This window comes from Hemicordylus capensis, chromosome 5 (genome assembly GCF_027244095.1).
Source record: "Hemicordylus capensis ecotype Gifberg chromosome 5, rHemCap1.1.pri, whole genome shotgun sequence".
Lineage (NCBI taxonomy): Eukaryota > Metazoa > Chordata > Lepidosauria > Squamata > Cordylidae > Hemicordylus > Hemicordylus capensis.
In genome coordinates this window covers 239,505,537-239,530,733 of record NC_069661.1, presented here as the reverse complement: position 1 = coordinate 239,530,733, position 25,197 = coordinate 239,505,537, and the positions used below count along the sequence as shown (strand labels likewise).

The window sequence follows — 25,197 nt, the reverse complement described above, 5'->3', positions numbered from 1 at the left end:
AGGGTTGTTGTGAGGATAAGCATAACCATGTACACTCCGCTCTGGGCTCCTTGGAGGAAGAGCAGAATATAAACGTTATATATATATATATATTATATACAGCACCTGAAAAGTCCCCGCTTCTGTTTCTTCTAAATAAGGTCAGTAGGTCCAGGGGGGCATGTGCCCCTTGTACCCAGTACTAACAATGCCCAGTGTTTCCTAGCTTCAAACACTGAAGCTGGGAAACAGCTTCACTATGGCTTAAATCCAATACTCAAGGCAAGCAGGATGCCAATCATTCTCCCCCCACCCCCGACAAAGGAAATTAACATGTCACAAAAAGTGGGGTGCCTCCAAATGGCCTGAGATTAAGCTTTGCCTGTTCAGCTGAGAAACAAAGGTAAAAAGCTGTAGAAACAGGTTTATGTCTGGCAAACTAGCAGCCCTCACCATGGAGAACAGGTAGGCGTAATGGATGCAAATAATAACCCAACATTTGTCTTTGCAAAGCACACTAAAAAGTCATACAAAAGGAGGCATGTTTTCCAGCACGGCCACACACTTTACAAAAAGCAATGAATGATCTTGATTCAGACCTATTAAGACTAGATGCTAGTTTGTTTTACAACATCAAATCTGAATAGGCCTTCCAAAGAGCTAATACAAGGAACTATCTCAGTGGAACATGACTGGATTCTCTATCAGAGTGTCAAACATAATTAAGCATTTTAAAGATTTTTATAAGAAGGTGAGCAAACAAAGCCCTCAGAAATATTGTTTGAGGATTTGTGCCTCTCCATCTCCATAATTAATTAATTACTTGGTTGATTAATAAAGGTAACCAGTGCAGGGGGCAGGCAAATGGAAACAGTCGTTTAGGTAAGGTTTTTGTGGAGCAGAGATTAGGAGAGATCTGCCCCCAGTTGATCTGGTGGGGGGGACTCAGGTACGGGCCATTTTGACAGCTGTCCTGAGGCTCTGGAACAAATTCCCTATTGTGGTAGTAAGAGCTTCTCCATCTTTCTTTTAAAAGAGTCAATTAGTTAAACCTTTGATCAGCTATAAATTGGTTTTTATTGTTGCTGCTGTTGTTTTTGCCTATTTTAATGTTTGGTTTTAATTCTGGTTTTATAATTTATTTTGTAAAACGCCATGAGACATTGGTATGAGGTGGTCTAGAAATGTAATAAATAAAATAAAATAAGACCAAGAATACAAGAAAAAACATGCAAACGTGGGAGTGGTAATTCTGTTCCTTCCAAAAGAGTTCAGCATACTGTGTCAAGCGAAAAGGATTTTAAACATGTCAGATATTCGGGAGCAAAGGACATTGCTAATGTTTCATATGGGAATAAAAAATTGTGTAACTGTTTGAATACGATGTTTATTTTTGGAGTTATTCTGTGTGGATTATAAATTCCAGCTGCTCTTCTAACCATGCAAGAGAATTTGAGAAGGAGCAAAGGAGGAGCAAAGAGAAGGTTCGAGACACTCCCACTTCTTGGTGCTTTTATCACTGACATCCAAATGGGACAGAAGCATATTTAATGAAAGTCACAGGGTGAGAAGGTTGCTTTTCTGCCTTGCTTCTCTTTGCAGAAGGAATTCTACAGGGAGAAGATGCAGACCTTTCTGGAGCTAAGCAACAAGGCAAAGATGCCCATCCTCGGACTGGGCACATGGCAGGTAATCCATAGAATTTTCCAGCATTCCACATGCACTGATGTTATAACAAAATATTCAGCATAGAACGTTCTGGAAAGAAATGAGGACTGGTTGTGGTTCTGTCTTCTTTGTGCAAGTCAGGGGTGTAACTATAATAGGGCAAGGGGAGACAGTTGTCTGGGGGCCCACTGCCTTGGGGGCCCCCCCAGAGGCAAGTCACATGACTGACTCACCCAGCTGTGCACCCACCCGGGCTTCCTTCAGTTGTATTCACCCTCCGAAATTGATGTGAGACCTGGAGCTACCAGAACTTCATGTCTTTCTCTAGTACTATTAAATGACTTGCATCGTCCACAATTTACAACCCCTTTTAAAAAATAACTTAGGATGATGTTCTAATGTGGCACATAGGTTATAGATATAAATTTTACTATGCTTTTTGTGACCACTATTCAGCCTCATTTAAGATTTCTTTATTTCATGAGCTGAGCTTCAGTGAGGGGGTGGCATTTTAAAATCTTGTCTCTGGGCCCACTCCAACCTTGCTACGCCCCTGGTGCAAGTGAGTGCAGATGTGCCACCCAGTTTCCATGTCCTCCTCATACTTGGTGAAGCTTTTGTAGAGTAAATGGACAGGCAAAGCTTACCTTTAGGGGGGAACAGGCTATCAAAATGTAGTTCTTGTGTGTTCCTCAGATAGAATTCTGTTGCTTTTGTTGCTGTCACATTTGGCAGACTTTTGAGACTCACAGCAGATCTGGTGGAGATGGGGAGAAAAGCAATTCCTGGCCTGAAGATTGTAAGCGAAATATGGTGAAATATGGGAACATAGGAAGCTGCCTTTTACCAAGTCAAACCAATGGTCCATCTAGTTCAGAACTGTCTACACTATCTAGCCGCAGCTCTCCAAGATTTCAGGCAGGAATCTTTCCCAGGGGTACCAGGGGATGCCAAGGATTGAACTTGGGACCTTTTGCATGCAAAACAGCTTCTCTGCCATAGTATAGCCACAGGACTGAAAAGACACACTAAACTCAGTTCCAGAGAAAGTTGATTGCTGCAGTGACCCAACGAAATCCAGAAGGTTTGTATGCCAAATCAAACACTTCAAGTCTCATTGATTTGGGGTAACCGGTATTCTGTGCTGGAGTGGGATGGGCGGCAGTTCTTGCCCTGAAGATTGTAAGCCACAGAAGTGGTGGAGTATGGGAAAGGAAAACTGAAGGAACATAACAGTCTCCATTCCAAAGAACATTAAGTGCTGCAGTGATCCAGTCGAGGCCGGGTTGTGTGTCAAATTAAACATTTCAACTCTCACTTTCATTTGAACTTCCACAGAAGAGAACTCTGCACAAAATGTTGCCAATTAATATTTTCTAATGCTTCTTTGGTAATATTACAAAATATCAGTAATTTTGAGACAGTTGAGTAGACTGAAGGAGGAAGTTCTCTCAATAGTCTAATGATTTGTGACCTCACTCAAAGAGTGCACGCTTCATTAGTCAGGAGGATGTCAGTCACAATGTCCTGTTCTAGTTGGCTTGTCTCCTGAATGCATTTCGTAGCACTAGAAGAAGTATAGGAAGAGACAATGGAATCATTAAAATAATCAGATCATTTTCATTATGAAAAAAGGCTTCAGATGTTGAAGCTTTTTCATTTAGAAGAAAAGATGATGCAGGAAAAAAGGGAACTGGTGGTCATCCAATGCAGCATGCAATAAGTTCAAAACCTATTTAATTGCCTTAATAAATGCTATAATACATGCAATGCTTGGTTATTTTATGGAACTCATCGGCAAAGGATATTGTGATGTTTACCGGCATAGATGGCTTAAAATGGCTTAAATGCATAGAGGATAGGTCAAGCCCAGAGCCTTTGGATGGATAGCACGGTATAGAAATGTAATAAATAAATAATAAAATAACATATGTCTAAGAATGGAACCTCCATGTTCAGAGGTAGTTCTGATGACCAAGTAAGTGCTGGGGGCAAACAGGAGATGCCCGTCCCCATCACACCCGACTTGTGAGCTACCTGGGCAGCAGGGGCAGAAGTGTGCCTAGGAAATTTTGGAGGCCCCCTCCCCCGCTGCAAGTTAAACATTATTCACACACACACACACACACTATGACACGTGCAGCATTTTTAACACGTGGGTTCTTGAGGGCACAAATAGCAACTGAACTCACAAGAATGTAAGAATATAAAACAGGTATATTTATGCAAATACGTATTAGCAGAAACATTTTAACACACAACTTAACATATTCCCATCCCACATATTTCTTTCCCCACTCCCTCCGTTGTCCCTAAAGCAGAGGTCACACTGGGTGCCCAGTGCAGGCCACAGTCACATGTGTGATCCAGTGGTGTGACGTGGTGACCACACCACCCGGGACAGACCAAAGAGGATTCAGGGGCGGGGGGGGGCAGAGGGTGTGGATGCCTGGACCTCAGCCCAGAAGTCCAGGGTTAAGATCGCCTCTGAGCAGGAATGGGAGCATCTAACTGGCCACTGTTACAGTCAGAGATTGGGAATGTGGAATGCCTTAATGTTTTTGAAACTCCTCTATGTTTCAGGGGTATCATGTATGTAGGTTTCATCTCATTCTTTCCTTTTATTCAAGTTGGTAGGGACTCCTGTTCAAGAAAAGCCTTTTAAAAGCCTGTCCCCTGCTAACTGAGGAAGGAAGCATTACTTTTAAGATTGTGAGCCCTTTGGGGACATGGAACCTTCCTTCTTTCCTTCCTTCCTTTGCATCTATGTAAATCACCTTGGGAACTTTTGTGGAAAAGTGGTAGATAAATATTTGTTGTATTTGTATGTGTTGTAAAAGCAAAGCCAAAGCCCCTTTAGGAACATAGGAAGCTCCCATTTTCTGAGTCAGACTATAGGTCCATCTCTCTCAGTATTGACTACACACTGGCAATGGCTTCTCCAAGGTTGCAGGCAGGAATTTTTCTCAGCCCTATCTTGGAGATGACAGGGAAGGAACATAGGAACATAGGAAGGAACATAGGAAGCTGCCATATACTGAGTCAGACCATTGGTCTATCTAGCTCAGTATTGTCTTCACAGACTGGCAGGGGCTTCTCCAAGGTTGCAGGCAGGAATCTCTCTCAGCCCTATCTTGGAGAAGCCAGGGAGGGAACTTGAAACCTTCTGCTCTTCCCAGAGTGGCTCCTGAGGGGAATATCTTTCAGTGCTCACATTTCTAGTCTCCCTTTCATATGCAACCAGGATGGACCCTACTTAGCTAAGGGGACAAGTCATGCTTGCTACCACAAGACCAGCTCTCCTGGAACTTGGAAGTTCCAGGAACTTGGAACATAGATACTCTTCCCAGAGCAGCCCCATCCCCTAAGGGGAATTTCTTACATTGCTCACACTTCTAGTCTCCCTTTCATATGCAACCAGGGCTGACCCTGCTTAGCTAAGGGGACAAGCCATGCTTGCTACCACAAGATCAGCTCTCTTCCTTCCTTTGAGTGCATTGGTGGTAATTGCATGATTTCAGCAATCTTAGTTTCTGTGCTGGACTTGATGGACCTTTGGTGTGATCCAGCAAGGCAGTTCTTATGCTTGTATGTTCTTAGTGCCATATAAAATGAGTATCATCACCCTCCCAGGGTACATCATCCCAAGACAACATACTGGACTGGTGGCATTTAATTTTCTTGGTTGAACTTAACATGAAACAAAATATGCTCTAAAATCCTCCAGGTCATTCCTCTCTCTCTTCTCAGGCTCCTTTAGGGGAAGTGAGAGATGCAGTGAAGCTTGCTATTGATGTTGGATACCGGCATTTTGACTGTGCCTACTTGTACGAGAATGAAGGGGAGATTGGAGAGGCAATCCAGGAGAAGATAAATGAACAGGCTGTGGCACGAGAGGATCTGTTTGTCGTCAGTAAGGTATAGTCATCTTGAAACAAATATCTGAAGGAAGCCGAATTGTATGGAAAAACTAAACGTGTGTGTGTGTATAATTTGTTTGTTTGTTTAAAAATTGTGCCTTGCCTTTAAACAGGATCCCTGAGGGGGCTTACGACTGTTAGGACCTAGCACAATCAGAGGCAAGACATAGGAACATAGGAAGCTGCCTTATACTGAGTCAGACCATTGGTCCATCTAGCTCAGTATTGTCTACACAGACTGGCAGTGGCTTCTCCAAGGTTGCCGGCAGGAGTCTCTCTCAGCCCTATCTACGAGATGCTGCCAGGGAGGGAACTTGGAACCTCAGATGATCTTCCCAGAGTGGCCCCATCCCCTAAGGGGAATTTCTTACAGTGCGCACATGTAGTCTCCCATTCATATGCAACCAGAGCAAACCCTGCTTCGCAAAGGGGACAAGTCATGCTTGCTACCACAAGACCAGCTCTCCAGACAAATGGTTGAGATGAGTTTGTGGTCAGGTGTCTGGCTGGCAATGCAAGGCACTGAGTTACTCAGACTGGAGAGCCAAGCCTGGGAGAGTGCTTACAGAACAGAAGGCTGGCAGGACCCCTATTGGCTCTTCAAGTCACTTGAGCCCCTGAGGCTGACTGCCTGCCTGTTCCCTTTCTGCCAGTGTCATAGAGGTGTTGTGGAACAGCAAGGCTCTGGTCATAGGAACATAGAAAGCTGCCATATACTTAATCAGACCATTGGTCCATCTAGCTCAGTATTGTCTACACAGACTGGCAGCAGCTTCTCCAAGGTTGCAGGCAGGAATCTCTCTCAGTCCTATCTTGGAGAAACCAGGGAGGGAATGTGGAACCTTCTGCTCTTTCCAGAGCAGCTCCATCCCTTAAGGGGATTCTCTTACAGTGCTCACACATCAAGTCTCCTATTTACAACTAGGGTGGACCCTGCTTAGCTAAGGGGACAAGTCATGTTTGCTACTACAAGACCAGCTCAGCCAGCCCTTCCTCCCAGAGGTTGTCCTGGTGACAGAGGAAGTAAGGAGCCTGAGTCCTGCTTCCAGATTCCCTGGGTTGAGCATGGGGTGTGTCTAGGGTAGGGCAGGCAGGGCATGTGCCCCGGGCACCACTTGAAGGGGGGCACCATTCTCTAAAATTTAAAAAAGAATTAAAAATGGTCTCCGAAAACAAAATGGCCACTGCACATGCTCAAATGGCCTCGGTTTTTAGTGGCCTTTAAAAAAATTTAAACAATGGCCACAACACATGCTCAAATGCTCCCTGCGAGGCCCTAGAGGCCAGCGCGGGAACCTTTGCAGACCCCCCCAGCCTTTAGGAATCACCCCAAAGGGCTACAGGTAAAAAATAATATAAGTCACTGTACACATATTTAGTTTGGAACTAGGTACAGAGAATCAGGGCTTGTGAATACTGAGCTGAAGCTTATGAGCTAGGATTGTATTCATTTGCTCTTACTTTGCTTCTTGTGATAAGTGAGTTAAATGTGATGTCTTAATAATATGGCTATTAATGGTGAGTTTGTCTTTGAATCAGTGTGAAATGAATTATTGAATGAAGTATTGAAATTGAATCAGTGTGAAATGAAGTATTAAGACCCACTGGGAGTTCCTTGCTCTCTTTCTCTCATTTTAACTGTCTTTCTGAAATACTAGAATATATTACAAGCTGTGACACAGTTTACTCTGCATATCCTTTAATTATTTTCAGAGTATCTGGGAAAATCCAAATTTTTCATTTATTTTTAAAACTTACGTCATAGTGATGCTACAATGCATAGTAGAGAATTAGAACAGGTATTTCTGTTTAGTTTTCCAAGTACACCTCCACATAGTATTTGGGTATTTCATGAGCCCCAGCATACTGAAATTTGTCGCTTTCCAGCATTTTTTGGTCTGGCTACGTCCATTGCTAAACAATTTTTGAAATATTAAAAGATTAACAAGCTTGACTTGCATTTTTCATCTGATATTATGGTAAAGTTATCTGAAAGATGGGTGTGAGATGTTTGGACAGGGGGCGCAATTTCAGTGCTTGCCATAGGCGCTATTTTCCCTAGATACGCCTCTGGGTTGAGCCCATTAGTGCCTTAGTTACAACAATACAATTGAAAAGCAATATGGCATTAATAAATCTTATGTTCAAAACACATTCTGCAGGAGTTCTCCTAACCACATGGGATGCTCCATTCTGTTCAGTGGAAATAGCAGATCTATGTGTGCCAATTTCTTTGTACATGAAGACCTCTCCCTCCATTTGGAAAGCATGGAAAAGACTCTATGGTTCTCTCTCTGTGTGTGTGTGTATGTCAGAGAGCACACGGGGCTCTGACTGCTGTATATATTCTTCTAAATGCCTCTATAAAGGCAGGGGGTAATTTATTTATTTATTAAGATGGAAGTAAAGCTTTTCAACAATGGTCTGTATCAGATGCTAGTTTCTGTATAGAATTCTGCATGTATGAGTTTTCATAGGATGGCCCTAGGACCTCCAAAGTCATTCTGAGGAACTTATTTGGGAAACCTGTTGGTTCTTTTGTAGCTGTGGTGTACGTTTCATGAGAAATCCTTGGTGAAAGGAGCATGTCTAAAAACTCTTGCAAATCTAAAGCTGGATTATCTGGACCTCTACCTAATGCACTATCCCATGGGATTCAAGGTATTGTACCAGTTTTTCCCTCTCTTTCATTCTGAGGTGTAAACTGTCTCTAATTCTCACTTTTTGCAAGTTTTATTCTTTTTTAATAACTGTCTCATCAGAGGTGTAGTCAAATCTTCAGCCACTTTGGGGGAATCTCTCCAGTTGTAAGGATTTCTACAAACATGTACATTCAGATTTAATCTCATCACATTAATTAACTGTGCATTGTCCCCATAAACATAATCCAGCAATAGGGCTCCCTCCCACCCCACTTTGGTCGAGTGGGGCTCCCTCCCACCCCACTTTGGTAGTTTTATAGTCATACCTGGGTGGAGCCAAGCTTCCTATTGGTCCACGGTGATGTAACCTAGATGATGTCACTTTCATAGGTGGAGTCGGGGAGAAAGAGGTGTTTGGGTGATATCACTATACTCACGTGTCTGGAAATGGCCACACACTCCACAGAATAAGACCACAGGCATGTTCAGACATGTCCTGAGCAGGAGCAGAATAGGCCCAGCATGCCCTGCATTAATAGAGCTCTTCATTGTAAGCAATGTTGAAAATAATATTGTAAAGTCAGTACTTTTCTAGTGGAATAATGGAAGCATTGTTCCCTATGGGATCGCGGGGGTTATGTTCCCAGTCAGCCATATTTGGCCAAAAATGCTGAAAACCGGCCAATTTTCATGGGGGTCACCTGTCTTTGTTGCTCCCTGGCTTCTCCAGGGTGCAGAGAAAGGCACCTTCAGGAATAAATTCTCAAAGTGAAAGTTTCAAGCATTACAAAACAGTACAGTATTTTTCCAACAACAATCATGACAGTTAGTTTCTGCTTAATTAGCAACTTCAGGATTCGGTAGACTAACTGTGTTTGTAAGGGTTTAAATCTATGTTTTGAATTATTATTATAGCAAGGGTAAATTTTATAGCTGATGATTCACGAAGAGATGTGTGCGGGAAGTCCACTTTTGTTTATTTGTTAATGATAATATTACTATTGTTAAAATCAATAAAAATTGAATTTGGAAATTTTTTTTAGCAACTTCAGGATTCACAATAAAATAGACACTGTTCTTAAGGGTTTCCAGACATATCAATATTTGTCCCACTGTTACCCAAAACTCGGGTCTAAGCCTGGCAGTGCTAAGCCAATTGTTGACACAACCAGAGGGAGAGCGTTTTCAAAAAGTTTATTTCTCTGCAAAGTCGCACTGTGGAGTCCCATGCCAACACTTTTGGGGAGAGTGTAAGAGGGGGAAAGTGCAGGGAACTTGGAACCTTCTGCTCTTCCCAGAGTAGCTCCATCCCCTGAGGGGAATATCTGACAGTGCTCACACATGTGGTCTCCCATTCATATACAACCAGGGTGGACCCTGCTTAGCTAAGGGGACAAATCATTCTTGCTACCACAAGACCAGCTCTCCTCTCCGCATCTGGGGACCAAGGTTGGGAATGCCTAGCATGTATGATAATGGGTTAGAAACATCACCACACTCTCCTACTTCGCTTCCAGGGTGGATAAATATCCCTTAGGAGGCATGCAGGGTGGACAAAGCAAGAGTGAAGTTTTCTACTCCTCCAAATGCACACACAGTTAGAATCTAAATTATGCAGTTATGAGGAATGAAGAGGTGTAGTGGCAGCGGCTATTCTGGACTGACAAAGTCCATGACCAAAGCTGCTGTTCTATGCATGCTTACTGGCAAGTCCAACTGATATCAACAGGATTGCATCCTGGGTCAACAGACACAGGATCAGGTAGCACAAAAACGGGGCGTTGCCAAGATCAAGCACAGCTTCCCTCTCTGCCATGAAACCAAACAGTGCAACCCTCTGCATGTTTACCCAGAAGTAAGTCGCACTGTGTTCAGCAGGCCCAGGAATGTGTGTGTGTGTGTGTGTGTGTGTGCGTTCCATGAGGCATGCCTCCCTCACTGAACACAGAAGGACTTGCTTGTGAGTAAAGTTACAGAGGACTGCACTGCAAGCAGCTTTTGGACAAGCCACCAATGCAGAGCTGCACAACTTTGACACATAAGAAATCACCCGGCATTCTGTGTGTGTCTCTGTGTGTGCATGTGTCCGTCCACGTGTGCGTCCCCCCTCCATCAACTTTGCAACGACTAGACCAGTATGAGCCAAATCGAGTCCAGTTGTAGGGACACCTCAATGTGGTAGTTTGTGATGATATCATCCACCCCGATCCAAGATGGCAGAAGTGTAAACTTTTGGGGTGCAAGTGGGCTAACTTGTGAGCTGCTTAACCAATTTGAACCAAAATTGCTGCAGCTGTAGGGACACATAGGGACACCTCAATAGCATAGTTTGTGATGATGTCATCCACCCCAATCCAAGATGGTGGTTGTGTGAACATATAGCAATAGCACTTACATTTATATATCGCTCTATAGCCGGAGCTCTCTAAGCGGTTTACAATGATTTTGGCATATTGCCCCCAACATTCTGGGTACTCATATGAGGTGCAAGCTGGCTAATTTGTGGACTGTCTAACTGTCAGTATCTGGCCACCTGGCAGGGAAGTTCACGGTCTCAAACGGAGTTGCAGAAAGAAGATACGGCTCTGACACAGTTCTTCTTATCAGGCTTGGCTGCAAGCTGTAGACACGGAAGTTTGACAAATGTTGCTTTCTAGCAGTGAATAGAAACTGGTGACGCAATTTATAGCACAAACCGAGAGCTCCCAGCTGGCAGGAATTCAAGGCTTATCAGCCCTCTGCAAGAGGCGTTTATTCCTCCTAATAGTTTCTAGCTGTGTCCTTCGTCTTGTGATTCTCCTCTGTTGTGGAGTCAGTGGAGGTTGCTTGCATAGCTCCTCTTCTGATTGGTCCGTCACGGTTTCTGCTGTCTCAGGTTGTTGTGCCTGCTCTAAATCATCTGCCTCAGCCATTTCTTGGAAACTGACAGCTGGGCTCAGCCCCTCAGGCACCCCGGCTTCGGCTGGAATGTTGACAGCTTCCCCTTCCCCCTCGCTGTCTGAGATCGAGGGCATGACACTAACCCATTTGAACAACGTTGGGTACAGTTGCAGTGAGTGACACACAGGAACACCTCAATGGCATAAATCGCCCTGAGCCATTTTTGGAAGGGCAGTATATAAAATAAATAAATACTTCACGATTATGTCATCCACACCTATTCAAGATGGTGGCTGTGTAAACGTTGAAGGTGCACGTGGGCTAACTTGTGAACTGCTTAATCAATCTGAATTAAGTTTGCTACAGCTGTAGGGACACATAGGGTCACCACCTCAATGGCATAGATCGTGACAATGTCATCCAACCCAATTGAAGTTGGCAGACACGTAAACTTTTGAGGTGCAAGTGTACTAGTGGACAGTCTAACCGATTTGAACCAAATTTGCTACAGCTGTATGGACACGTTGGGATGCCCCAGTGGTGTAGTTTGTGATGATATCATCCATCCCGATCCAAGATGGTGGGTATGTGAATTTTTGAGGCACAAGTGCACTAACTTAAGGACTGTCTAACCAATCTGAACCAAATTTGGTACAGTTGTAGTGAGTGACACACAGGGACACCTCAATGGTGTTGTTTGTAACGATGTCATCCACACTGATTCAAGATGGCAGATGCATGAACATTTGAGGAGCAAGAGATCTAATCTTTGGACAGCACTAGCCTCCAGGCAATGAATGAAAATACATTCCATGTAGAGGGATACATTGGCCTCCTTTTCATGTACAACTGATTCTGTTGTCTAGATTGTTACATAATGAAATCCCTGATGTATAGGGGGAGCATGCTGGCATGTCCCACCACTATACTAATGTGCTTAATAGAGAAATGCTGCATTCGTGAACAGTGTGGGGTGGCAGGAATCTATAGCACATCCCATGGGTACTATACCTGGTCACATCTGAAAAGGTCTAGTGCATTGATGTAAACCAGGGATTCTCAGCATTGGGTCCCCAGATGTTATTGGACTTCAACTCCCATAATCCCCATCCAAAGGTCACTGTGGCTAGGGATTATGGGAGCTGAAGTCCAATAACATCTGGGGATCCAACGTTGAGAATCCCTGATGTAAACTATCAAGACACTTAGCCTGGTCATTGCACCATCTTCATACATGCCCAAAAGATAAATCTGTAATAAATAAATCTTCGATAAACATAATAAACATAAATCGTTGAACTCGCAGTAAAACCCCACTGTAAACTCGTGGTAAAGTGTGAAAAACGCCCTGGTGTTGTCATATCAGACAACACGTTGACTTGGTCATCATGGAGTGATGACTCCACAGTAGCTGTGGTGCCCAGATATTTATGGAGTCCAAATGATTCTATAGGACTTGGGAGCCCATGCATGGCCCATGAAGTCATGGCTGTAGGACCCAACTAAGCACATTGCAGAGCAGGGGTGGGAAAACTTGGCCATCCAGCTGTTGCTGAACTACATCTCCCATCATCAACAGCCACAATTTATTGTTATTGGTTGTAGTTCAACAACAGCTGGAGGGCCAGGTTTGCCCACCCTTGTTGAGGCGGCTTACCAAATTATGATAGAATCTGGTACAGAGCCGGATGACATGAGAATCATACAGGAGCTGCTCCACAGTCCAACTGATGCACGCAGGCCAGGACTGACTGCTGCAGATCCTGGAAGTGGCAGCACTCTGAACTATAAATTGACATTGGAGGACATCCGTGGTGGAGAAGAACCACGGCAGCATATGCTACCTCAAGCTTTAGTGTTGGCAATTATTCCAGTCCAAAATGTTTGGCAGTTGTTGGCACAACACGTGCATTATTAAGCTTTCTTTCTTATGACAGCCTGCAGAGGAGTTTTCCCCCGAAGATGAGAATGGCCTGATTGTGCCCAGTGATACAGATTATCTGGACACATGGCAGGTCAGTTGGGAGCTCTTTTTTTATTTCTGTATTTAAACACCTAGGATTATGAACTAGAAACAGTGGCTGACATGATGCACAACAGACTGTCTGTTGGCGGTTGAGCACTAAGAGCACTAAGGAATGAGCGCACACTCCACTTAAAGAGCAGGTAGCAGATTATGGTTTAGTCGTTGCAGCTGTTTAGAGAAAACACATGGAAATCCTTGTAGAACTAAATAGGAAGTATTTATTGGTTAAGTATACTTGGATAGGAAAGACCTAAACCTAATCTAAAGGGCTACATAATGAATAGGTAAGGAGGGAGAGAGATGTTTCCATCTTCTCTCTAGGAGGAAAGGAGGAAGGATTGTGACTCAGCACAGGAAGTGCAGAAGAGTCAGATCAGGGATCATAGACAGGTAGAACAGTGAGGGAGACCCTTACTCACTATCTCTGCTCCCAGTGCCCCTAGTGGTTATTAGGATAGTTGGTGCAAAAGGTCCATGCACTGGAACTCCACCTCCAACACTGTCACCCTAATGCTCTGCTCTGGGACTACTGCAGATCTGTAAGGCAACCGGAGTGACTGTGCTGGCAGCACTTTCTCTGGTTTTCCCCACTGTAGCGAATGGGGGAAACTGCAGAAGCTTTACTTGCACAACTGCTCATTCTTAACAGCTTTGGGGTTGCCTTACAGGTCTGCAGTAGCCCTTGGGTGGAGGGTTAGGGTGATGGTAGGCTGCACATCATATCAGCTTCTAGATAGGCAGTTGCTCCTGTGAACTTGCTATTGTTGGGAACTTGAGATTAATGGGGGCCTTTCAATAGGTATATCTCGTCTGAAAGCTCCACTGAAGTTGTAGGAGGTTGCACAAGTACAGAGTTATTTTCAGGAGCAAATTCCGTTTCTCCTAGATAACGTGTAAGATGCATTCTTGGCAGTTTGTGCCTGATTTCTTGTAGTCAAATGTCTTATTTTGTAGAGTGGGAGCTGAAGTGCTGTGCCTCTCACTTATTTATTAATCACACTCTGCCCTATTTGTTTACCTGCATTGATTGACTGTGTCTCTTGCCCCCACAGGCTATGGAGGAACTAGTGGATGCAGGTCTGGTGAAATCCATCGGAATTTCTAACTTTACTTGTGAGCAAATGGACAGGCTCTTGAATAAGCCAGGGTTAAAATACAAGCCAGTGAATCACCAGGTGAGTTGCATGGACACTTCATTTTTGCAGATGTCTGGATTTTCAGGTGATGTTTTGATACCCAGCTGTATGTGATGTACTCCTGGCTGCTCTCATGTTCCTTTGCAGACAAAACCCAGTGTAGCAACAGGCCTCTCCTTTCTACTTCTGTCCACAAACCTCCAGTCTGATAGGAGCTTTCCTCCTTCTTGGGTCCCTGGAAACCAATCTCTCCCACAGTCTGCTCTTCTGGAGCTGCTAACTGGAATTGTATGGGGGTGGCACTGTAGCAACCCAGCAGCGAAACTGATTGTCCTCTGGATGCACCCGCCTATCCTGGCTAACCTCCGGAGGCAGATTGGTGGTTGTGTGAATGTGGCTACGGCCAGTACCAGATGAGAAAGTGCATGTAGAGGAATAGACATTCCATGTAAGTTTGCATCTGCATCTACAAACAGAGTATTGATTTGTGCTTGACAACCCAAGGTGACACGTACATACACTCAAGGTCCTGCAAATCTGCTTCCTCATCCCCACAGGCTGGTCATTATACGCAGCACCAGCATCCAGTGCTGAATACTGGGTGTGCCCTTGTTTCCCCCACACAATGGGATAAATGCTGGTTCAGAACAGCTCTTCAGAGTACACTAGATAGGAAGCATCACAACCATATGGTGAGCAAAGTTAGATGTGCACTATTAGTAGTAATAATAATACTTATTATTAAGAATGTGTACATACTGCTTTTCAACATACAGTTCACAAAGATCCTCAAGACTTTCCTGGTTTTGCAAACTTTTAATTAGAATTTTAATAATTTTAATAATTTATCTTATATTGTGTTTATGGTGTTTTATGTATTTTAACCTGTGATTTTAATGTAAAGATTTGTACACCACCTAGAGATTTACATATCAGGCGGTATAAAAATATGATAAATAGATAATATAGCACAAGGGAAAGGAAGGTGAGCACGGGATGCTGCACATCACTGGCAAGACTCAGCAAGAGTGACTTTATACCCGGGGCACTCCAATGCCGAAGACGTTTGCAATGGTTGCAGAGAGGCAGTTTGCAACACAGGAAGGCTAGGCATACCTGCAGCCCTACCCAGGTTAGGGAAGCCCTACCTGCGTGAGGCTGCTCATGTGCAGAGCTGGGATCAATCCGGGGCAATCTCCCCTGCAAGCCTGGGTTTTGTATCCGGCTTTTACCTGGGTTAAAGGGCCCAGGTGTAGCCACCTAATGGAAGCAGTGAGGAAATGACTTGACTAGCAAGCCAGAGGTTGCCGGTTCGAATCCCCGCTGGTATGTTTCCCAGACTATGGGAAACATCCTCTCACTGAGATAATAGACGCGGTCCTTGTGCAGGTGGAAGCAATAGGCACCATCAGGCCGGTCAACGAGTAGCTGGATGTTCTCACCAACATATCCGGGGAGATTCTCGAACAGCACACGGGTCTCCTCCATCAAAGGCCTCATTGCCCCGTCTCACCTATGTGAGACTGTGTTTCCCAGACTATGGGAAACACCTATATCGGGTGGCAGTGATATAGGAAGATGCTGAAAGGCATCATCTCATACTGCGCAGAAGGAGGCACTGGCAAACCCCTCCTGTATTCTACCAAAGACAACCACAGGGTTCTGTGGTTGCCAGGAGTCGACACCAACTCAACGGCACACTTGAAAGGGCCCAGATATGGGGTTGTGTGTATGCTCATGATCATCTGGGATCATGAGCTGCACTCCCAGCAGCATTATTGTGCTCGTTTGGGGGGAAGGTGAGTCGGACCCTGCCCTCCCCCACCCATCCAGTTGTGTGAATAACCTTCATCTATTCTTGCATACAGAATCTAAGTGTTTCTTTTTCTAGATTGAGAGTCACCCATACCTGCCTCAGGAAGAGCTGATCAATTTCACCCACTCCAAAGGGATTTCTGTCACTGTATATTGTCCTCTTGGGGCTCCCAACTGGCCATGGTAAGGATGTTTCACAGGTTTGATTTTTTCATAAATACTGGCTGACATGTTGTGCAGTGCAGTGTGTGGGTGGTTCATAACTGCCAACACGCTGTTGGTGTCTAAACCACTTCCCATGCGGTTGCAGAACAGCGCTGGTTTGCTACTATTTAAAATGGCACAATCACTGCTGGGCCATGTGATGTCCATTCTTTCTAAGAGACACAGACTGCAAGAGACGTAGACTACAATTCTACAATTGTAGAACAGCAGGACAGCCCTGTTCTGCAATAGTGTGGGTGGTGTTTTAAACCCCCAAAGTGGCATGGTTGGTTCTGAACTGCTCGCATTACCCTGTGAAATATGTCGACCATTGTTTTTATGGTATTTTCCCCTGCTATTAGAAGTGTTTGATGGCAGGAACAACAGCTTTTTTTTTTTTTTAAATGAAACAAAAACTAAGTAGCTTGCACTTAGCCATCTGCTTCTTTTTGAGTGTATTCAGGTTTTCTCTCTTCTTGAGTGTGTGTGTTGGAGAGAGACCAGTGACAAGGGACACTGGTCCCTAGTCCAGTTGGAGACAAGACATGCACACTCATGTATTAATCATGTGGGGTAGTCTAGTTGGGCAAAATATCATTCAAACTGGCCCAATATATGTGTTCTGCTTGTACAGGCCAGCAACATCTGTGGGTTCTTCCCTCTTGGATGACCCCGTGGTCAAAGAAATTGCGGCCAAACACAAGAAGACTTCCGCTCAGGTACAACTTCTGAGTATTATATTTTTTCTTAATCGGGTCATCTCATTATATGGTCTTTTTCTTGTCTACAAGAGAACATGGTGGGTCACATGGTACAGCAGGCTGGTTCTCGTGATCCTCATCAGGGCAGGAGCAGGTCCCAGCCCGGGTAGAAGAGCCAGGTGTGCTTCCAATCAGCAGTCATGTAAACCCAAACAATAAGGGAGGAGGAGGAGAGAGTGATCGTGTGGGAGACGGGAGCTGGGTAGGACAGGCGTGCCCTACCAGATTCTCTCCTCAGCATTTTACTGAGGTTGGTTGGATGAAAAGCTGTGTCCAACTGGACCTACACAGGGCCCCTGACTGGGGATCAGCCGCAGTGCACAGCCGAGCCTCAGAGGAAAGGGGGTTAGTAGCAGCTGTCCTCCTCCCTTGGCTGTTTTTGTCATAGGCTGGCACCTCACCAGGAGACTACAGCTCACTCTCACACTGTGTCTGCCCTTCATCATGGGCTGGTTTCTTTTAAGGCTGCCTCACAAGCTGAACACTACAGCCCCTCTCTTCCCATTCCCACCCCCATATTCTTTATCCATGCCCCCAAGTCATCCCTTTCCCTTCCTTCCCTCTGTTTGCTTCCCACCCTCGCTCTCGGCTACTCCCCACAACACCCTCTGGCACCCTCAGCTCTGTCTCGCCGCTGAGGGTGTTGTGGGGAGTACATCATCATCAGGTGTCGCCCAGCCCATTGGGCCAGCTGCAACAGTCTGGCCACCCACTCTGCTGCTCGTCAATCAGTGAAAGCCATCTGCCTCACCTTACCTCCCATCTGGCTCTCCTTCCGGTCCCCACATACTCCCGTTTTCTTTCCTCCCTTTGTGGTAAGCTGGGCTGGCCGGCTGGCCAGACAAGCTGTCATACCCAGCTTCTGCCTCCCACACGATCACTCTCCCCTCATCTTACCTTGATCTTGGGGTTCACATGACTGCCGATCAGGAGTGCCCCTGGCTGTTCTCCTACCCTGGCTGACTGCTCCTCCTACCCTCATGAGGACTGTGTGGACAAAGGCTTGTATTTTGTACAGCAGAAAATACAACCTGGCTCTGATTATACTTTTCCTTTGACCTTCTCCCTCCCTGAGCTGGGGAAGTAAAATTATAAGTCCCTTTCCCACACACCAGGCATGCCTGCCTTGTTTCCTAGGCCACTGGTCTCTTCAACATGTTGGTATAATGTTTGAATAGGGTATACACATGAGAAATCCAATATGTCCAAATTGTTTGGCCGATTCCCAACTATACATGTGATATTGATTTACATCACTCAGTCCTTTGTTTTATTACACTATGCTCTGACTGGAATGTACACTGGAGTGGTGAATAAAGCAATGTGAAGGGAGTATTTTTGTCTCCCTACTATTATCATTTAACTGTCATGATCTGTTATTTCCCATAGATTTTGATCCACCTTCATATCCAAAGAAACTTGGCTGTCATCCCCAAGTCAGTTACTCCACATCGCATTAAAGAGAATTTTGAGGTGAGGTTGCTAATTAGATGCCCTTAGTTTTGGATGTTTTTACTGTCTTTTCGGACAGAAATGGTTTTTAGTATCTACAAGAAGAATTTTTTTAATGTTGTTGTTTATGTGCCTCTTCCCATAGTTGCTTTTAAATTTTCATAACTGGTTTTTAGTAAGGTTGTAACATTCAGTGGGTTAGATTAATTGATTAAAAACCTTTGTAATAAACTAAAAAGGCATATTTGATTGGGTAATATATTTTAAAATCTGATTTTGTAAAATATAAGTCCTTGCGAAAACTGTAAAAACACTTCAATGAGCACAAGCTGTGAAAGCTAATTCATCCAGGACAGTGCTTCTCAACCACCAGTCCGTGAAGCACTGGGTACCGGTCTGTGAGGTATCACTAATAAAAATCACCCCCCAATTTTTGGCTGGCAGGGGCTGCCACTGGGAGCTTTCTGAAGCTCATTTCCAGGCAGCCCTTGCTGCCTGAATAATGTTCATTTTGAGGATGTGAAATGAACGTTATCTAGCAGCAAGGGCTGCCTGCCCCGCCTGGGCTCCATAGACCCTGGGTCCCACCCACTTTGCACATTACATCACTGGGGGTAGGGGTGGCGGCGAGGGGGGGCAACCCCTTTACTAACTACTGGTCCGGGGAACTGCGCACGAAGAATGTACCAGTCCATGACTCCAAAATCATTGAGAAACACTGATCTAGGAGACTTATTCACACTCCTAGGTTCACCTGCAAGCCTGGATTGTCATTTCATCAGAGTGAATAAGTCATAAAGGCTCCACCAGGAGCTCTCCCAGACGGGTGACTTTATTGTGGCAGGAAGTGCCTAAAGTTAAGAGATTTTGAGCACTGCAGAAAAGTGCTACCCTTTAAGGATGCACATAATGTGGAGTAACTGCGAATCGTCAGGAGCAAAGCTGAAGAATGCCATTCGCTGTTTGAATGGCACCTTCAGTGAAACTATTAACAACAGTTGCTTGCAACATTATATTCCTTCTGCCGTAAAATACCAAATTAACACTCCAAGTTGGGATAGTCTTGCAATAGTTACTGCACTATGTGGGCAAAATCTCTCTTTGCAGGTGTTTGACTTTAAATTGAGCCAAAAGGAAATGGAGACTCTGCTCAGCTTCAAGAAGAGGCACAGGATCTGTGCACTCGAGTGGTAAGTGTCTCAGCCATGAATACAAATATATTGGTCGTGCAATCAAAACACTCTAGCATGCTTCCAAATGAAACAACAAAACCACAACCCACTGAACACATACAGATCTCCTTTGACATCCAGAAAGCCTCCAGAATCCACAAGGGATATGCTAAGAACATAGGAGGCACTCTGCTGGATTGGACCAGTGGCCTAGTCCAGCATCCTGTTTCTCACAGTGAAATCCCAGAAATCTTTGGGAGATCACCAGAAACCTTTGGGAAGTCCACAAGCAGGATAGGAGGACAACAGTCTTTTTCATTTGTTACTCCCAGCTGCTCATTTCCTCTCCAAAACAGAAGGATTTAGTATATTATAACCCCAACCCCCTTCTACTACAAAGTTTACTCTGTGTTTGTATCTGTCACTACTGCCTTGAGTATTGTTCCAGAATACACAGCAATTCTTCCCTTAGCTCAGGGGCTGTTTATTTGTTAAAGCTGCAAAGTGGAGGCCATTTTTAATCACCCCAAATGACAACTACCACCCCATTAGTGTGGTAGTGTGTACTTCTGTTGGAAACCAACAGTTAACTGTCCCGTGAGGCAGCTGTGTCACTATGCCTAACAGTAGGCCAGCCATGAGGAGTGCTTTCAAAAGAAGCAGTACCTCCTCTCCCCTGCATGTGGACTTAGGGTTGCCAACTGAGGAAAAGATTGCCTTGGGAGTACGGACATTTCAGAGTAATTGCCAGAAAAAAGGCCTGTTCTTCTTCTAGAAGTACATCTTCTCTTTTAGAATCTGCCCCTGAATCCCTGCAAACACCATCTGAAGCCACAGGACTCTGACCCCTCGCTCCACCAGTGGAAACAACCTACCCACAATCCAAGTGCTTCTACCTCAGGCTCCACCCCCGAGTACCAGAATGTTTTATTTCCAAAGTTGACCATCCAAGAGATGGTACAGTCATGAGTGGTTGCACCGCACCACAACTGCATTGTTAATGCCACCTTTGGGGTCGACAAAAGGTCTGACCTATAACTCGGTATTTCCAGATGGAGATGGAGACATATTCTGTTTGAAAATGGAAGGTTTCTTGTGTTGATTTATTCTCTATCCACATTGCATAGTTTCCTTTCCCTTGCTGTTTACTTCCTCCATGTGCTATTTTGCATCAGCTGGCCACTTGCAGGAAATCCACGATTAAAATTAAACTGTTTTTAAAGTAGTCTCGAAAGATATGCTTTTCATCACACATTTTCTGCAGATGGCCAGCAAATAGTGCTGCAAAAGAGCTCATAGAGGAAGTCAACAATGTAAATAGCAAGCTGATAAATGCAATGAACCTGTGCGCAAAAGGGAGCCACTATGTAATGTGGATAGTGAGTCAATAAACACAAAGACCACGTGTTTTTCAAAGTAATTCTTCATCCAAAAATGCCCCTTGCAGGCCAGTGTTACAGAAAATATAACATTGGCCTTCTCCACATAGCACTGAAGGAGTGCTGAAGGATTGGCCCTATCCACCCCCAGCACAGTACCTCCAGTGACTGTTGCTGGTGTCTATCTTGTGTTTGAGCCCTTTCGGGACAGGGATCCATCTTATTTGTTTATTATTTCTCTGTGTAAACTGCCTTGAACCATTTTTGGAAGGGTGGTATAGAAATCGAATGGAATGAATGAATGAATGAATTTGCCAGTTGGGAGAGGTACTTGCACCTCAAAGAGAAAGATCTCCCAGTATCATCTCTTTGCCTCTTTAAAGTAGACTTAAATCTTCTCCTACAAGTGTAAAATTTAGAACACAAACATCTCAGAAGAAGGGACTTTAGCCCCGATATTGACCACTCATATAATCTCTATGCACATTTGAAAAAAGGATTAACACAATAATTTCCCTGCAGGTGCAGGAATCATAAGGATTACCCTTTCAAGGAAGATCATCCTTACAAGCAAGATTGTAAAAAATGACATTTGACTCTGGAAGGTGACAAAGCAATCTTCTGTAAGCCTTGGATGAGCCAAGGTAGCAAAGCTATTGTGGCCTGCATAGCACAATTACTTATCATGTACTTCTCAGCACCTTAAACTCATATGCAACAGCGATTTCATATGCACCAAGCAAGTTACCTTCCCTTTAGTACTTGCTGATCGTTACAGCTTTAGCTACTGATTTGTAGTTCTATTCTAGTTGTAGAATAGAACAATATCGGACCTCTGAAAAGTATAAGCATGCATATGTATTCAGTACTTGGTTTGGGCCCCTTTTGCAGCAATTACTGCCTCAATGCAGCGTGGCATGGATGCTATCAGCCTGTGGCACTGATGAGGTGTTATGGAAGACCAGGATGCTTCATTAGTGGCCTTCAGCTTTACTGCATTGTTTGGTCTCATGTCTCTCATCCTTCTCTTGGCAATGCCCCATAGATTCTCTATGGGGTCAGGTCAGGCGAGTTTGCTGGCCAATCAAGCACAGTACACTGTATACTTTTCAGAGGTCCGATATTGTTCTATTCTACAATCCTTGTCTTCTTGGTTCCATGTAATATTCTAATTTTCTGGGTTTGTGGATTTGGGGTTTTCATGAGCTGTACGCCATGATCATCACAATTATAATAAATTAAGGCTTGACTTATCTCGCTTTGCATGTAATGCGTCTGTCTCATATATCAGTTTCACCTTTTAATTTCCATTACTGAAATTAATGGACTTTTGCACAATATTCTAATTTTCCGAGTTTCACCTGTATATGGCCATGTAAATGGGTGAATGTCTGTTTGTCTGTGGTTTCTGCAAGTGACACTGTATAAGCAAGCAGAAGGTAGGAGGGAGTGCAGTGCAGCTACCAGCATTGGTAGTGCCCAGTAACTAAAAAATTGAGCTAAGCAGGGTCTGCCCTGGTTGCATATGAATGGGAGACTAGAAGTGTGAGCACTCTAAGATACTCCCCTCAGGGGATGGAGCCACTCTGGGAAGAGTATCTAGGTTCCAAGTTCCGTCCCTGGCATCTCCAAGATAGGGCTGAGAGAGATTCCTGCCTGCAACATTGGAGAAGCTGCTGCCAGTCTGTGAAGACAATACTGAGCTAGATGGACCAATGGTCTGACTCAGTATATGGCAGCTTCCTATGTACCAGGCACCATTGTAGTTAGGTCCATGTGTACAGTAGCCCCACAAAAGTGGGAGAAAACAAAGGCAAAACCATTCCTTATACTAATAATAATTCCTTATACTCAAAGAGATGCAACACTCTTTTGTTCTGGTTATCATCTTACGAAAGCTGCAGGCTCCCCTCTCTAGAGCTAGAAAATCTCTTGCATTTAGCAGAGACATAATGTTCTGTTTAATGAGACATCCCTAGTACTGGCACAGGATCTGCCCAGAGCGCCAATTCGAAATCCTTTGGGCAAAATCCATATTGAAGAGTTTTTAAGTTAGAGCTTTGAACACTGAAGCTTGTTTAACTCAATCTGTACTTGTTAGCACAGGACACTTGGACCCCACATGAAATAGGCAATTGAGTCAGATTTTTTTTTAATTGAACATTATTAATATTATTTTACTGGAATAGCGTTTCTAGTGCTTTGTACTAGAAACAGATGGTATCTGACTCGCGCAGATTTGAAACCCTATAGAAATTGACATTCCCTCTCTAGTATATTCTATTCTTGCATCTTTTCCCTTCAGCTCAAAGCCTCTAGTAGTACAATTCCAGAAAACGTGATATGGACTAGTTTGCCTTAACAGTTGCATCAACACAAGATGCCATGGTTTCCAGAGGGAGAACCCTGTTATTCCCTTAGAAGGAAACAGTCTTGCAGCATAAACATTTATGGAAAGAAAGCAACACATACACACACACTGAGAATTTATTTTATTTTATTTATTACATTTATATCCCGCTCTTCCTCCAAGGAGCCCAGAGCGGTGTACTACATATTTGAGTTTCTCCTCACAACAACCTTGTGAAGTAGGTTAGGCTGAGAGAGAAGTGACTGGCCCAGAGTCACCCAGCTAGACAGGCCCAGCGTGGTGTAGTGGCTAGAGTGCCGGACTAGGGCCGGGGAGACCCGAGTTCAAATCCCCATTCAGCCATGATACTAGCTGGGTGACTCTGGGCCAGTCACTCTCTCTCAGCCTAACCTACTTCACAGGGTTGTTGTTGTGAGGAGAAACATAAGTATGTAGTACATCAGCTCTTCTGCATTGTTAGGTCTCATGTCTCTCATCCTTCTCTTGGCAATGCCCCATAGATTCTCTATGGGGTTCAGGTCAGGCGAGTTTGCTGGCCAATCAAGAACAGTACACTGTATACTTTTCAGAGGTCCGATATTGTTCTATTCTACAATCCTTGTCTTCTTGGTTCCATGTAATATTCTAATTTTCTGGGATTGTGGATTTGGGGTTTTCATGAGCTGTACGCCATGATCATCACAATTATAACAAATTAAGGCTTGACTTATCTCGCGTTGCATGTAATGCGTCTGTCTCATATATCAGTTTCACCTTTTAATTTGCATTACTGAAATTAATGGACTTTTGCACGAGATTCTAATTTTCCGAGTTTCACCTGTAATTCAGTTGCTTTTGTTGCTGTGGTATTTGAGAGAGAATCTCGTTGGGAGACTCTCAGCCGATCTGCCAGAGTGGGAAGGGCAGCAATTCTTGGCCTGGAGATTGTAAGCTACAAATATGGAGGAGTATGGGAGGGGGGAAAACTGAAGAGACATAATAGTCTCCATTCCAGAGAACATTAAGTACTGCAGTGATCCAATGGAGTGTGCCAAATTAAACATTTCAACTCTCACTTTTGAGTCTTGCCTGTTTAAGGATTCTTCAGTCAAGGCTGTGTGACCTGCCTTGATAATCTTCATACTACTCCCAGGCATATGTGCATTACAGTGCCTTTGTTTTCCCCACTTCTTTGGAATGCTGTTCAGTAAACACAATGTAATTCAATGCCAAGGGTTATTTTTCTGTGCCACTGTTGCGTAATTATCGCTCTCAGCAGTCCCATCCCATGCATTTCTCACTTAACAACCATGCAGAGGAACCTAGCATTCCAACGTTCACAGAAGAGAATTCTGCACAAAATATTACCAACTAGCTGGGTCGGGAACAGAGCATCTGTGCCTCTGGCCAGCCCACCCACCACCGCCGCTGCTCCCCCCCCCCACGCCCAAATTTCTGGCCAACCAGCTACTTCCCCTCAACTTTTCCTCCTCCCCCCACTTCTCCTTCCTGTGCTTTCTGGCAGGCTGGCCAGCTGTCCCGCTTCCTCTCCTCCCACCCTGCCCACTTCTCTCCACCACCCCGCGGTTTCTGGCTGGAAGGCTGCCCAACTACCCCGCCCACTTCTTCTCCACCCCGCGCTTTCTGGAGAGCCAGAAGCCAGCCCGCCACCTCCTCCCACCCACTCCCAGTAGCGGCTGCCTCCTTCTGCCAGCCAGGCCAGGATGGGCCAGTCCTCCTCCTCCTGGTGGCTGGCTGGCCCGCCGCCGCCTCCTGCTCCTACCCACTCCTGGTAGCGGCTGCCTCCTCCTGC

The 25,197-nt window shown here is 44.6% G+C and overlaps 1 protein-coding gene across 3 annotated transcripts; it reads left to right on the top strand.

Annotated features, from left to right (window-relative positions):
- The first annotated feature begins 1,461 nt into the window (after positions 1-1,461).
- Positions 1,462-24,459, top strand: LOC128328354 (aldo-keto reductase family 1 member B1-like). 3 transcript variants are annotated; one of them, XM_053258260.1, is made up of 10 exons: positions 1,466-1,668; positions 5,398-5,565; positions 8,112-8,228; positions 13,027-13,104; positions 14,168-14,290; positions 16,143-16,249; positions 16,905-16,989; positions 18,421-18,504; positions 19,591-19,673; positions 21,557-24,459. In XM_053258260.1, exons 1-10 carry the CDS (start codon positions 1,603-1,605, stop codon positions 21,621-21,623), a joined length of 978 nt encoding a protein of 325 aa, XP_053114235.1. In that variant the 5' UTR covers positions 1,466-1,602; the 3' UTR covers positions 21,624-24,459. The 3 variants fall into 3 exon arrangements, with proteins under 3 accessions (XP_053114236.1, XP_053114235.1, XP_053114237.1); XM_053258261.1 differs by lacking the exon at positions 13,027-13,104 and having other exon boundaries at positions 1,462-1,668; XM_053258262.1 differs by lacking the exons at positions 1,466-1,668; positions 5,398-5,565; positions 8,112-8,228; positions 13,027-13,104 and adding an exon at positions 13,705-14,008.
- The last annotated feature ends 738 nt before the right edge of the window (positions 24,460-25,197 follow it).